At 36.4% G+C, this 16,397-nt stretch overlaps 1 protein-coding gene across 1 annotated transcript in view; it reads left to right on the top strand.

Moving 5' to 3' along the window:
• The window catches only part of LOC136826929 (large neutral amino acids transporter small subunit 1-like), a 117,272-nt gene that overhangs the window by 47,873 nt on the left and 53,002 nt on the right, over positions 1–16,397 (top strand). The window contains exon 4 of the mRNA XM_067084506.1: positions 15,003–15,229. Within this exon, the coding sequence (XP_066940607.1) occupies positions 15,003–15,229 (227 nt within the window). The remainder of the gene's footprint in view (positions 1–15,002; positions 15,230–16,397) is intronic.

The raw sequence follows: 16,397 nt of genomic DNA, 5'->3' as shown, positions 1-16,397 counted from the left end.
AACGTACTGCAATGAATTACAGCTATCTGGCTTTAAATTACCACCAAATTGGTTCACGTTACGTAAAAACTTAGTTCATACAAATCGTTCAAAGAGTAATATCGTTTAGCACAAATGCGGTCACAATTGATAATTTCCACGCATTCATTATTAACCTTCCGAAAAATTTAGCGCGCATAAACCTATCTTAGAGAGTATTACGAGCGTTTGATTATGAAGCATACGGAGGCCAATCAATTAATGTCAGTCGAAAGTATTGTCATGGCTTAGCAAAAGACAGCTAAGAGTCAGCGTCTTGTTTTGTTTTCAACTTGGTTCCTAGGGATGACGCAGATGCTGAAGACACCGTTACGCCGGCAAGGGGTTGCGTAAGAATACATTTCTCATTGTTTTTTCCTGTCTCGAGGTTTCTCTAATATGCCATAGATATACTCGTATATTTCAGTCTGGAGTTGTCTTCTGTTTTCTCTCTCTGTTTCTGTCTCATTATATATATATATATATATATATATATATATATATATATATATATATATATATATATATATATATATATATCCTTCAGGTTGTAGTTGTTACACTGGAAGCGTGTCGGTGCTTTGAATAGGTTCGTGCGGCAAATTCTGCAAAACAACAGCTTAACGAAAATGGTCATTTTTAATAAGAGCCGGCTGTCTGTACTCCTCCTACGCCTTATATTAAGAACATTCTCTCTCTGTCATTTTTAATAAGAGCTGTTCTCTCTCTCTCTCTCTCTCTCTCTCTCTCTCTCTCTCTCTCTCACTTTATATATATATACATAAATATACATATATATTCTGTGTATATATATATATGTGTATATATATATATATATATATATATATATATATATATATATATATATATATATATATATTTATATGTAAAATCCCTCTCCCCATCATCATCATCAAATTGAAGGCGACGCGGTGGCGTGAAGTGTCCTCACTCGGCGGGCGTCGAATCTCTTGGTTTGCACGCGAAATTCTGCCCTAATTCAGCGTCAGAATTAATGGAATGCGGATGAAATAAAAGGTGCGCCGCAAACTGCGCCTGAGAAACTGTCCTCCGTTCGTGATACACAATTTGGCTGCTAACGGAAATGGGCTGAGGGCGATATTGCAGGTGGATACACTCCTTGAGGCACTCCATGTCTCTCCTCGTAGTTCTTTTGTTTTTCTCCAGATAGTTTTGGGACATCTTTTTAGGTCAGGCCACACGGAGCTCATTTATAGAGCGTTATTTTTTGTTCGTAGAACTACATTTTTATAGTCAATGTTAGTTGGTTATTCAGAGAGAGGTTTTTAGGAGACATATTTTTATAAGAAAGGAATTTAACAGTTATGGGTAACACATGAAGGCAAGTCATTGTAATTTATGTTTCCTGAAGTAACATAACTCTGTTATAACCCTCGGTATTGTAAATGCATTCTAAATTCGTTTTCAGAAGTAATACTTTCTAATTTTAAAAACTGAAAGAAAATGGCTGCTTATGTTTACGATTTTTTTTTTAATTATGAAAAGGACAATTACATTAGCAGCAAATACGTTTCCTTAGTTACAACTAAGCCAGGTTTTGTGAACGATATTTTGGAACGATACTTAATGTCATGTGATACAGACAGGCGTCAGTCAGGTCGCTGAAAAAGAAAAAAAAAATGTTTTCTATATGACGCAATGTTGTCATTGCGTCATATCGAAATAATTAAATAAATGACTGGTAAGCCAAGATCTACAATGGTGTTGCAAGTCTCGAGTAAATTTTATTATTATTATTCAGAAAAACTGTAATTGTCATATAGTAGTTCAGTTGTATTGTTCAGTTCTGTTTTTCCTGAATAGTATTTAAATTGCCCGCCTGAGATACTACTACTGGCTTTGGGAAAGATCATTGCAGGTAGAATGAGAGCAGTCTCTTTTCAATCAGTGAAATGACATCCGCGGAGGTTATTAGTGAACATTCTGCGGTGGCCTCACGATTCGTATTTTGTCCTCATTTTTGCTGTGACATTAAAATGTCCTGATCTCCATTGAGGAGCGACGTGGCGATTGTGATCCTCAGGACTTTATTAATCACACACACACACACATACACACGCACGCACGCACGCTCACACTCACAACGAGAATTATGTGCCTTGATTCCGGATACGGCGTGTTTTTTCTTAGACATAATTTAGAAGTTTTGTACTGAAAATTATATTTCTTCCTTTAAATGGAGACACACACACACACACACAGAGAGAGAGAGAGAGAGAGAGAGAGAGAGAGAGAGAGAGAGAGAGAGAGAGAGAGGATGAATACTGCAATTGAAACTGTCAATGTACTTTGCATTTGTGAAGATTCCTATTTTCTCGAATGTGAAGGTCGCCTCTTTGTGATACTGGCTCGACACATGCTCTTACTTATTCTTGTCATCTAGTCATGAATCTTAAGACGGTTGGATTTTGCGGTTTTGTCGAGTTTCTGTTGTCCTTCGATGCATCGCAAAAATGTGGCTGTGACATGTAGGGCTTTGTGAGTGTGAGATTTCTGTACAAATAAAACCCTATCTTTAAGGCATCTTTGATCTAGGGGAATGGCAATGGTTACGAGTCACTGTTATTTTGATTTTTCTTTCTCTTCCCGGTGACTTTCTCAGCCGCAGTCCAGTATTTACTCTCACCTGAAGATCAGTCTAGTGTGACTCGAAACTGCTGTGATTACTGTAGATTACAGGAAGCCTTAAAAACGGAGTTTTGTTTGTACTTTCTTACACTTACAGAGTATAAGGTATCCATGAGATTTCAATTTTTCCTTTTCGTATCGGTTAAGGAAATAACTTATTTCTTGATGCCATTTCATGCATTATGAGTTTCAAGTTAATTAGTTGGTTATGAACTTCAAGATGTGAAAAGAATGTGCAGAGCTTACATTATTACAGTATTATTTGTAGTAGTACTGGTATTGGCAGTAGCAATAGACTCTTGAGTAACTATATCCTAAGAAATAATTACATCCAAGACGCCACTTTCCAAGGTCTATCATTCCACTGAACCCTTTATTTTTTTTATTGTTGATGCATATAACAAGGTCGAAGCGTTAATTTTAGACCTGCGCTTGTCTTTTGTGTTCTGATCACTGACTTGTGTGACTAGTTGGCGACGCAACCGTTTGTTAAGGATGCCTTTCATCTCTCTCTCTCTCTCTCTCTCTCTCTCTCTCTCTCTCTCTCTCTCTCTCTCTCTCTGGCTTTAGGATTTTGTAAACGTCGTTTATGAACTGCAATTGAGAAAGAGTCCGTTTAAATTTACGTATTTTTACTAACGACAATTTTCCCATGAAGTCTTTTTCCACGTGTGAATCTCTCGTCTTGGTCCTTCTGTCTAGGAAAGAGAAGAAAATTTTGAGCTTGTCTGAGCGTAAATGGCTTATTTTAAAGAAAGTTTGTTGATACGATACCGCAGAGGATTTAGTTATCCTACCTCCTTTATCTCTCTGTGGGTGTAGGAGAGTTCTTGAACCCTTCTTCTTGATCTAACTCCTTCATGGACTAATTAATAGTGACATTAACGCTTCGTCATTTCAGGAGGAGGGAATGTTAACCTTGCAATCAACCCTATTCTTTTATACTGCCTCTCGTGAAGATAATGTTTGCATGTTTGTATGTTGATGATAACTCTGCCCAGAGCAATTTTCCAAGTTTGTCGCCGGCCGTCTGTCGCTTCAAGACAAGTGATCTTGTTTCCGTCGAATGTATTTCATATTATATATATATATATATATATATATATATATATATATATATATATATATATATATATATATATATATATATATATATATATATGGACACTCCTCAATATAGGTCTTTTTATCAGCTGCCAAAATCATCCCCTTAATACACGATGAAGAGTTGAAACCTCAGGGATGGCATGCATTTAGATGCATTTATTTATTTATTTTTCTATCTGTCGGACACCACGTGAAACGAAGACAGCGTCTCTCCTTGCTCAAGGTTCCAGTGTAATTGTCCAGTCATCGCTCCAGACCTCGGATGTATGTTTTAAGTCTTGTTTTTTTTTTTTTTGTGGTCGCATGTAGCTGGTAATTACGTAACACGAACAGTTGTATATACGAGTGTAATGAACTTCAGCTTGTCATTCTAGTGTGCACTTTATTTTAAGCCTAAAGAAACGTATTTTGCTTATTCATTCTGATTCTTTCTTTTTCTTTTCTTTCTCTATTTCTGATGCTTTTATCTCACTTACCTCTGCGTTGCAATTCCTCATGAGTCATCTTCACGGGGCCTACCTAAGTATAGAAAGTTCGTTAATTTTGTCATACTAGTGACCCATTTTTTTTTTATTTCTGTACCTGTAACAATAATTACAATCCAATTTTTATTCATCAGTTGCTCTAAATTGCATAGTTTTCTTTTATCATATGAGATTTTAATGGAAAACCTCAAGTAATATTATTATGTTTCGGATCGATATTTTATAGTTTCAATCTTTTGATTGTAAGTTCGATTGCATTTGACTGAAGAGTTTTTTTTTTATATTCAGATGTATTTCATAAGAGCTTGTATGTGTGTGTCTGTGTCTGTGTGTGTATGAGAGAGAGAGAGAGAGAGAGAGAGAGAGAGAGAGAGAGAGAAGTATTGTTTTGTAAGGGATGTTCAGGAAGCAAAGGCCAACTTGATCAAACGACAGGCACACCAATCATAGCACTAAAATAATCTTTGCAGAGGTCAGTGGTTTTGAGAATGAGCGACGGCATCCAACTATAAACCACCGGGACGTGGAAATAAACTACGTTACTGATGTCCATAGAAGGTTTGCCAGGGATTTAGAAATATAATCCTGTTATTGGAATTCTGCGGGTTTTTGAGGGTATTATGCATTTTTACTAGGCTTATAAGAATGAAAACACGTTGCAAGAAGGCCCACCCTCATGGTTTGAGAGTACTGTATGTTTTGAAGTGGTTGCTGGGGATTGTTTTAGGAAGAAGAGTGCTGTCTACGGAACCGTTGTGAAGGCCGTGTCCCCAGTATACTGTTACTAATTCTGATCAGCTTTAATTTCCAACGGTCCTTGTCGGACGTTTTGGAGATTTGTGAGGTTATTTAGAAATTTCCTTGTGGTATATGTTCGCCGTCCTAAATGAACTTGACAGTAATGAAAATGGTCTGCAATACATTTATTTATATGAACAAGGAAAAGTTTACGTAGTGGCGTTTTGTGCCTTACAGAACTCGTACGTCTACTTACATTTTTTTCTTTTTGGTCCATTATTGCTTCACCGCCACTTCGATAAACTCTTTGTGAATTGCTGTTGCTAAGTTGCTACTGAATTTAATGAACTGTCATCTTAAATAAAAAAAAGAAGTACTTTAATATTGAAGCCCGGATGTTCCGTTCCAGTACAGATATCTAAAAAGGTTATTTTTTCCATCTTGGGGATTTAGGATATCTTGCAACTGCGCGTATGAGATGAGACCATTGCCCCTTCCCTATAGCCCAAGGATATGCACCGTTCATGGAACTCGGCGGTTTCCATACAGGGGTCGAGGGGTTCGAATCCTCTATTTCTTGTTTTATCCGCTTCACTCCTTTCTACATATATACTAACTTCAGTATCGTTATTCGTTAATTGTATTTCAAAGACTCTAGTGAAGAGGCAGATGTCTGAATATCAAGCAGTGATCGTGGAAATCAGTAGACTATAACAGCGAGCGCTAAGCAGCAGTGTGCTCCAGACAGATATTGCCGTGAGTGCTTCAGCACGAGGTTGCGAAAGCAGGAACGTCGGGGTTGTTAAGTTCCTGGAACTGGATGGAAAAATGAAAATAAAACCGTGCGGTGTCTGCATGCGATCGCCACCTCTTAGAGAAAATGGGTATTTTATGTCATGGGGAATTTTGTGTGTTGCAGTTGGCTTGCTCATGGAATGTGTGTATGTATATATATATATATATATATATATATATATATATATATATATATATATATATATGTATATATATATATATATATATATATATATATATATATATATATATATATATATATATATATATATATATATATATATATATATATGTATGTATGTATGTATGTATGTATGTGAGAGAGAGAGAGAGAGAGAGAGAGAGAGAGAGAGAGAGAGATGAAAACTAGGAGAAAAAGCAGACCATTTCATTAAGTTTCTTAGAGTTGTCAGATAATCATTTTTCATGTCATTTTGAACAGCAGTATACTTAATATTGGATGAGCGGATCATTTATTTATAAGATCTCGGAGACAATGACCAATTTCGTCATCTACACCCTGGCACTTTGCTTAGAAATATGTTCCAAAAGAAGAGTGGGGTTATCCGGATTTGTCCTGATTCTTTCAACAGAAGTGTTTTGAAATATCAGGACAGTTCAGCGCGATCAAGTTGAAATTTCATATTTCAATTTTTGGAGCCTTCGATGTCTCTTTCAAAACACGGTCTCTTCATAAATCAAACGTTGATTTGATTAGTAGCTTATCTACGTAAGTTATTTTCTGACAAATAATTGGTCCTCCCTTAATCCTCAGATATCTATGGGGAGTTATTAATTTGTTCTAACCATACACCTCTGTAGACGTCCTGAGCGGTTTTAAACCAACTTCGCTATCACACTTTTCTCTCATGAAGAGGCAATTAATTCCTCTTACTGTAAAAAAACAATGGACAGGTTTTTTTTTTTGATAGACTTAACTGTTGCTACCAGTGCTCTTCACTGTTCAACTGTGCCATGCGTTTTTCCATTAGTTTCCCGACTTTCATTCACTACACAAACGCGCGCGCACACACACACACGCAAACACACACACACACACACACACACACACACACACCCACACACACCCACACATATATGTATATATGTGATGTGTGAGTATCTTGATTGGTGAATTGTAAATCAAATCAAGAGACATAGATTCGAATCCTGGCTAAGGTAGATGCATCCTTTGGTAGTAAGTTATTCCCAAGTTAACGTGATATCGATATTAATGAGTTATTTTTTGCCTGATATTTGAGTGTCGAATAATGTTCTTGAGAATTAGCGAAAAGGCTGTTGAGTATATATATAATATATATAGTATATAGATATATATCCATTACTTGAAATATCTTTATTAATTCTTACAAGGCGGTCAGGTGTCTGGTTCGGTTTGTTTGTTTGTCATCAAGATTACACAAAAAACGATGTATGGATTTTTAACGAAAGTTGTATCAACAGTGGACCTTGTCACTGGTAACTTGTGATTAGATTTTGGCATAAATCAGTAACTGGGTAAAGGACTTTTTTTTTTTTGAGGGGTAGGGGTAGGGGTTTATTAGTTAACCCTGGCGGAGGTGTGTTGATTAATTCCCTGTTATGTCTAAAATTTCACACTGTGGGGATTGTTTTCCACAGTTGATTGGTTCTCAAGATCTAGGTTTCTTGCACTCAGGTGGTTAGTTATTTGCTTACATTTTCATCTGCGATGGTTTCTCATCCATAGAGTTAATCCTCTCTGAAATAAATATGCGATACTTATACTGTTTAACTTAAGCGATACGTACACTGCAATATTTCATTTCAAAGAATTTACATTCTGGTAACCGTGGTCAGTATTTTCGGTGTGTGACGAAATTTCTGCCGCAGTGCGTGCTTTGCTTGCATTCGTGTAAACATGTATGTGGGAATATATTTTAACATATCACATACAAAATATGATTTCGAAATCCAAATCAAAGGAAATTCCCATGGGTTTTCCACCAAGTGGCTGGCTTGTAATCAGTTTGAAGGCCACAGCACAACATTTCCTGTGATAACTGTATATTTCAAGCGAATACTATCAATATTTATTCCAAGGCTTGGGTTGCAAGAAGTCAGTACACTAAAGTCTAATCGTCTCTTTTTACTATTTTTGTTTTTGTTATCATAATTATTCTTTGAAGTAGTAGTAGTAGTAGTAGTAGTAGTAGTAGTAGTAGTAGTAGTAGTAGAAAAATCATGCGCTCTTGTGAACTAGTTATCACACGCTTCCGGTAAAAGTTTTTTTTTATTCATTTGTTTTTGACGTCCCAACTTCAGCATCTCCCGTCAATTTACTGTCTCAACATCCTTACGATTCAGTGGGCTGTCATGCGCGCGCGCACGCACACGGTTGAACTGCCTTTAATGGCAATGCGAGCGTCATGAAAATGATCCGAGTACCATGCTCATGGCGCCGGTTCAATAACACCGGGAAGATTATGGTTTGCAGCGAACAGCTGTTTTTCGTGAACTTTTTCTTTTCTCACTCACTCAGCACCCGACACACGTGCTCTTATGCCAACTGAGGCCGCTGTTGCATCACCCTGTATCTGTTGGGGCTGGCCGTCAATGCGGTGGGGAACCTTGTCTATGCGTACGTACGCACGTACGTCACGAGAGCGCATGCGTTCTTGTGTAGGAAGTTTCAATGTGTGTAGGTGGTGTTTTTTTTTTTATACACTAGTTGTAGACTAGCCGTCTATCTCTCGGTAGCGACGGGAATGCCGTACGAGTTTTCTTCTTGGATTTAGACTTTCATTTTTTTTCTTGCTAGTTGTGATGACAGGATTCTTGCTTTAATCTCCTTTAACATCCTAAGTCATTTTTAGTAGCTTTCGACATGATTTTCTCAAAGCGCTCACTTAATTTTCCTATTGTGTTGGCACGTTGCCACGGTTAGGACAACTCTCGCTACCTCGATTGTTGTAGTAATGATATGTCTGCTACACACACACACATACTAGTATATATATATATGTATGTATGTATGTATGTATGTATGTATGTATGTATATGTATGTATATATATACATATATATATACAGTATATATTTATATATATTATGATTATTGCTAAGAATAATCATTGTGTATAACATATATATATATATATATATATATATATATATATATATATATATATATATATATGTATATATATATATATATATAAGTTATACACATATTGAATATTTTTAGTAATGATTATGCTTTTTATCTTTCCAAAACCTGGGGTCAGGAAGGGCATCCTTCTGTAAGACATCCGCCGCAACAAATTGTGAAATGAGCCGTTGAAAAAGGCTGATTAAAAACAACGACCCCGACTAGGAACTAAGAAGAAAAGATATTTATATTATTTCCAAGTATCAGCCGGTATTTTTGGGTATAGTCACTAGTCCCGAGCCGTTTTCTATCCCCAGCGGCAGTCCACTGCATTCAACTTTTTATCAGTTGCTTAATTAACTGTTAAGGTCACCAGAGACATAAGAAGTTGTAAAGGGATTTAGTAACATGACCGCATGCAGTAATAAAAAGTCTATTTCTACGATTCATCATTTAGTCTGGCGAGTAGATGTTTTTGCAACTAAACAGCTGAATCAGGGGTGGTGCGTAGTGCAGAAACCTTCCACAACATCAGCCCCTCAATATCTTAACTGCTGCTCATTATCAGTGTAAGCATAAACGTGTATATATATATATATATATATATATATATATATATATATATATATATATATATATATATATATATATATATATATATACAGTATATATATATGTATACATTTTTACATATATGTTTTTTGAAGTTTTCAGAGTAAAAGTATTTGATCTGTCTGTTGTTTTAGAGGAGGTCGTTTCTGTTATCCAAAAATTAATTGGCGAATACCTGATCGGTAGAAAAAAGTAATATCTCAAGTACACGAAGTCCATTTGTAAAATCTTGTAAGTTTTAAAGAAGTAATCAGTAGTAGGAGAGGTAAATCTGATAAATCCAGCTGGAACAAAGGTTTGATGTCATTCAAGAATATCAGTACAATGATACAGTCAACTGTAATCATTCAGTTTAAAAGCAGACTGTAATAATCCTTTTGAAGCCTGACTACAAGTACATCACTACATGGGTACATGGAAGAGTGATCTTATTAATAGACAATCAGAGCTATACGACCTTTTATTGCAGCTACTAATTACCTTGGAATTTCACTGTTAATGAACCTGGGAACGCATGGGTTACGTAATGACGGTGCGCAGTGAGTGACACGCGAAAGCTTGTGCCTGTATTTTATAAAGACCATTGTTTCTCCCCCGACCTAAGCTTCCCCAACCTCCGCCACATGACAGTAGTTTCGGATTTGTGTTTTGAAATTATAAGAGTCTGTGTGAGGGACTGATTGATTGAACCCTTGTTTCATAAGAGTCTGTATGAGTAAGTGATTGATTGAACCATTGTTTCATAAAGAAATTCTATAAAGTGCGGACAATCTCTGCAATACGAACAATATTTTTATAATAGCATGAAAGCGTCTTCCCGCAGATGACAGTAGTTTCGGATGTGTTTTGAAATTCCAAGTGTCTGTGGGAATGACTGAATGATTGAACCCTTGTTACATAAAGAAATTCTGTATAACGCGGACACTCTCTGCAGTGCGAACAGTACATGTAAAAAAATATGAAAGTGTTACTCGGTTATCTAATGTCCGAAATTCTTTGTAATCAGATGAGCATGATTTAATAAAGAGTGCATCTTCCTGTTAGCTCTTGGAACGTAAGTTTTTTGAATGACTGAGACAGGCAGCAAAATATATCTTTTGCTGATAAAAAAAAAGGATAGGAAGATTTAGTGCTGTTTTTTCTATATTAAACCCAGTACTCTAAAGCTCTACTGCTTGTCTTACTGCAAGCGTATTTTTTTTTCATTCTTTTTCTGTTGTGTGGGGCTTATTGTGACCCATTGCGACTCGGACCAAACTTCAAAGGTCAGTCTCAAGTTTCGGTAACATTTGATGATAATCGTATATAAGTGAGGGCTTTACGTTTATTATAACGATAGGAAATTGACTATCAGCTTGACTCTTGTGCGTGCTGGATTTAATCAACTGAAAAACATCACTCTTGGAATCAAGCCAGAAGCTGACGTCACTGTTGCCAGATAGAGAGACTGGTTCAAGGATGCAGCCAGAGTAACAACTAAGTAATCGTATGGAATAAAAGACATTAAAGAAAATAGGCCCTGAAGATGGTAATAACATCCTTAAAGCCCCAAGTCGTCTGGATAATGAGTTAGTCTTAACAAATAGAATATAGGAAAATAGTTTTGAGAATATTTTTTGCCCAAGGAGTTTAAATCTTCTGGATGGGTAAACTACGGATTAGACGACAGAGGAAAAAAGGACCTTGGATTCTTATTTTAGGCCTTTTTTGTTTTAATAATCAAATTCCTTGACAGGCATAACCAAATTATGTAACAGACAGGTTGAAAGAAGAGATTCTGAAAATTGTTTTCTCCTCTCAAATTGTCTTGATAAAAAGTAGATAGGCAAATCAAGGCAAACATAGGAAAAGGCTTGCAGGTTTTATTTTCACACTGAAGGCCTGGGGTGGTTTTTTTTTTTTTCAGCGCAGGTAACTCATATTTGAGAGAAAAGTTTTAAAATTCTCCTTTTCCTCCCGGAAACCTAAAATCATCTTGCCACTCAGATTGCTTTGCAAATTTCTTTTTCCTAAAAAAAGGGGGAAAAGACAAAATAAAGAAAAAACCGGATGGGAAGAAGGATGGAAAACGAACCCTAAAAATTCCTGCCCATGAAGAAGACATCAAGAGAACTCATGAAGTGAGAAGTGACATTAAAGGACCTTTTGCAATAACCGCCGCATCCTCGTGCTAAATGATGAATTGATCCAGTGATTGAATAATCGTTTGGGAGGGGAGTGAGGCGGAGGTGTCAGGGGAAAGAGGAGAAGGCCGGGGGTTGGGGGGGAATCACCATACTTTCAGTATGGTGATGGGCAATGGGAGGGGTCTGAATTGTGCACCCTGCGGTATGCTGTGAGGAAAAGGGTGGTTTGTTCTTTGTAAGGTTTCCTCCTTTTCTTATAGTTCTTTTTAAGCCGTTATTCTCTCTGTCTGTCTGTCTGTCTGCCTCTCTCTCTCTCTTAATGTGTTTAAATAGTGGAAACACTGTATACTGAACTTTTAACTTCTCAATTTTGAAATACTGTTGGATAACCATTTCCACTGAGAACCTGGAAAATCCGAATCGGAATGAAATGGAGAATATCTCTGCGTCAGTGCCTTAACCGACACATCATTGCGAATATTTCCCAAGAAATGTTCTTTGTTCATCATAAGTGGTTTCATGCAATATAAATCTACTTCTTCATTTTCTCATAAAGAGAGGCGTTTTGTTCTTCGTTGAAATTGGTCAGACAATTAATTATTTCTTTTTTTTTTGGCTATGAAGAAAGTTATTCATCTTATGCATGTTAGGCTATCCTCTTTAGCCTTCATTTGGCCTTGATCTAGATTAAAGTCACTTTTATGATTTCCTTCCTTTTCCGCAAAGGAAAGAGGACCCAGTTGAAGAAGCAGGAAAAGAATCAGCAGAAGCGCTTTGCTTTTGTTTCCTCTTTTTTGTTTTTGTTTCCTCTTTTTTGTTTTTGTACTTCCTTATTATGATTTCTTTTTTAGTCTATTTTTAATACCTTGCGTGCAAACGTTGTCCTTGACATTGAGTGAAATCGTCAACCTTCTTTAGCTGTATGGGAAAGAGAGTGCCGTTGGTCATAAAAAATAAGAATTAATAAACTGAAGAATGTACCATTGCCAGAAAGAATTAAGAACTTGCAGTGAAATAAAAGGTTGAAAACGCAGAATCTTTTATCATCGTAAGAAAAGCAAAAAAAAAAAAAAAAGAAAGTATCCTTACCAGGAAAAAAAAACTTAACATACCATTACCACCCAATTGATACTGCTCTGCTTTCAGCGCCAATTAAGTTTATTACTACTATCGTAGATAATTAAGATGAAGGAAAGCGGTCACGCAGAAGATCAAATTGTTCATCATTCGAACAATGCATGATGCAACATACAGCTGTGTTACAAGTCAAGGAAAGTTGCTTTGGTGGAAAGCCTCTGTGCTAAGATGAAATGGAGCAGACTTTTGCTGATAATATTGAGTATTAGCATAACCATACAATTCAGCCTTTAAGATTCTAGGCGATTTTGAAATTTCCATCTTCCTCAAGGCAAGTTTGAGAACTATCCAGAGAAATATAGTAAAGTATTTTACCAAGATGTTACCGAGATACAGACACTATGACTTTTCAATTTGGCGAGCATGGTGCGCATGTTTTATGGTAAATTAGAAATATACATTGGACGTCATTGCGCCTTCTCCCCTCCGTATGGGGCTTAGTGTCGTCGGTGCACCTCATGTGGTTCACTGAAGGCATTGCTTGAGATTCTTTGCAGTGTCCCTTCGGCCCCTAGCTGCAACCTCTTTTCATTCTTTTTACTGTACCTCCGTTCATATTCTCTTTCTTCCAGCTTACTGTCCACCTTCTCCTAACAATTGCTTCATAGTGCACCTGCGAGGTTTTCCTCCGAATACACCTTCCAATCCTTTTCACTGTCAATATCCGATTCAGCGCTGAATGACCTTATAGGTGCCAGTGCTTGCCCTTGGCCTAAATTCTATACTATATTCTAAATTCTGTTGCACCTTCTCTCATGGGGTTTAGTTCGAGTTGATTATTATTTATCTTAAAATGGTACTTTTTGCTTTTCTGGTCTTGAATGCACCTTTAGTACTTGCTTACCTCAGTCTGATTATTGGGTAGTTTAATGATAGTCCTTGTAAATAATTGCTTAAAATAACTTATGACCGGCTTGCAAGCGGTGCTTTATGTGTATACGTCAAAGAACGTATGAGTGAATCTATTGAGTGAATGAGTTGAGGAAGCTGAACGTGTGAAGACTAGGGAATTTTACGACCCATAAACCGACATCTTCTGTTCATATTTTCTTGAAGGTGTATCCCGCCATATTCACCCAATTTACATTCCTCCTTGCGTTCATTAGCCCGAATGACTCTTTTCTTCGTCTGTCATCTCTGATCTTGAAAGCATATTATCTGAATGGGATCTGATGAAATAATCAGTTTTTCTGGCTACAACCCCGTAGGGGTGTAGTGCCGTCAGTGCACCTCATGCGGTGCACTGTAGGCATTAAATAAGGTTCTTTGCAGTGTCCCATCGGCTCCTAGCTGCAACCCCTTCCATTCCTTCTACTTATCTGCGCTCGAATTCTCTTCCTTCCATTGTATTTTCCACCGTTTCCTAACAGTTGTTTTATAGTGCAACTGCGAGGTTTTCCTCCTGTTACACCTGTCAAACCTAAATTATACTGTCAATTTCCGTTTCAGCGCTGAATGACTTTACAGGTCCTAGCTCTTGGCCTTTGACCTAAATTTTATTTTATTCTATTCCGGCTACAGAGGTCAGTTTTGTTTAATACCTGTCTCAATTTTAATCCGTTTCTACGATTCTTTTTTGTATGTCATGAGAAGTGTCTCTATATGAATAGTTAAATATACGTGCCTGGTAGCTAATGAAGACGTGATAACTCGGAATTTTTACCAAGCGGCATCTGCAGCCACATATGGAAAATGCTATAGCTCACGTGTGAAGTTTTTTTTTTTTTTTTTTTTTGTAATTCAAATACATCATATTGTTTTATATCATGGTTTATTCTGTACCGACTTTCAGGTTATTATTCTTTGTCTTTCTTTAGGGATGTTTTCCTTTTGACACACACATGCACTCTCTCTCTCTCTCTCTCTCTCTCTCTCTCTCTCTCTCTCGATTTTTCTCAAGACCTTTAATATTATTGCAAGTTTAATTAATTTATTTGATTTAATACTGGTACACATTATTTTGATCCGTAGAAAATCCATCAATTTTAAAAATTTAATACTGACACAAGTTCCTACAAATTTAATCTAAGGGTGACAATATTTAACTAGCACGTTTTTAACACTCGTAGATAAAATCCGTCTTTTTAACACATCCCACATTCTTTTAAATTGTATAACGGGTCTCGACCGCCCAAAAGTCAATTGAACGTCGCATTTTACCTCTCTTTTTTCTTTTCTTTTCCAGCGAACTTGGAACGATGCTCCCTGCCGCCGGCGGGGAGTACGCCTATATTCTGAGGGCCTTCGGCGGACTGCCGGCCTTCCTGACGCTGTGGGTGAACGTGGTCGTCATCCGGCCGGCGACCCAAGCCGTGGTGTCCTTAACCTTCGCCGAATATGCCCTGGCCTTGACCTTCCCCAGCACCGACCCTCCCAAGATGGCGGTCACTCTGTTAGCTGCCATGGCACTATGTAAGTAGTCGCCCGAATTTTTGTTCAGTTAATGATTCTGTTGGCGGTTCGGGAAAAAGGATCTTCTCGTTTTCGCATAGTGTATATGTATATATATATATATATATATATATATATATATATATATATATATATATATATCTATATATGTATACATAAAGCATGTCTGTATATATGTATATATGTGTGTGTGTCTGTATATATATACTGTATATGTAATATATATATATTATACATTATATATATATATATATATATATATATATATATATATATATATATATATATATATATATATATATATATATATATATATATATATATATATATATATTACTTTTAAACCACGTACAAAGGGACAGCTTTAGCACGCCCGTTCCTGTCTCTAATATTTTTTTTCTGTTATAGTACCGTACGTTATCTTTTCTTGTTAATTCCAGCCAATTCATTCCTCTATCTTTTATATTGCTCTCTATTCAGAGTCTTTATTTCTCTACTTTCTTTCGGCTTTGTTTCTTTTCTCAGAGCAAGTCTTATTTTCTTCTTTTCAATTTCTTTCAAAATGGTCGGACAGTATTAATTGTGTTTTGATACTCCAACATAAATATTAAAGCAACAATAAGCATACGATAGCATCACCATAATATGTTTTCTATCGGTGTTAATTCAATAACAACCTGTTTTTCAAAGATTAAGGAAATCATTTGTACAGACCATTTTAAGTGTGAGTGGAAGAAATCATTTGCATAGACCACTTCAAGTGAGAGTGAATGAAATCATTTGTATAGACCATTTTGAGTGTGGGTGAATGAAATCATTTGTATAGACCATTTTAAATGTGAGTGAATGAAATAATTTGTGTTGACCATTTTAAGTGTAAGCGAATGAAATAATTTGCATAGACCATTTTAAGTGTAAGTGAAAGAAATCATTTGTATAGACCATTTTAAGTGTAAGTGAATGAAATAATTTGTATAGATCATTTTAAGTGCAAGTGAATGAAATCATTTGCACAGACCATTTTGAGTGTAAGTGAAAGAAATCATTTGTATAGACCATTTTAAGTGAGAGTGAATGAAATCATTTGCATAGACCATTTTAAGTGTGAGTGGAGGAAATCATTTGCATAGACCTTTTCAAGTGAAAGTGGGCCATATTTTCTTTTTTT

Source organism: Macrobrachium rosenbergii, chromosome 41 (genome assembly GCF_040412425.1).
Source record: "Macrobrachium rosenbergii isolate ZJJX-2024 chromosome 41, ASM4041242v1, whole genome shotgun sequence".
In the NCBI taxonomy this organism is placed as follows: domain Eukaryota; kingdom Metazoa; phylum Arthropoda; class Malacostraca; order Decapoda; family Palaemonidae; genus Macrobrachium; species Macrobrachium rosenbergii.
The sequence above is the reverse complement of the archived record's forward strand: the minus strand, read 5'-3'. Positions and strand labels throughout refer to the sequence as shown.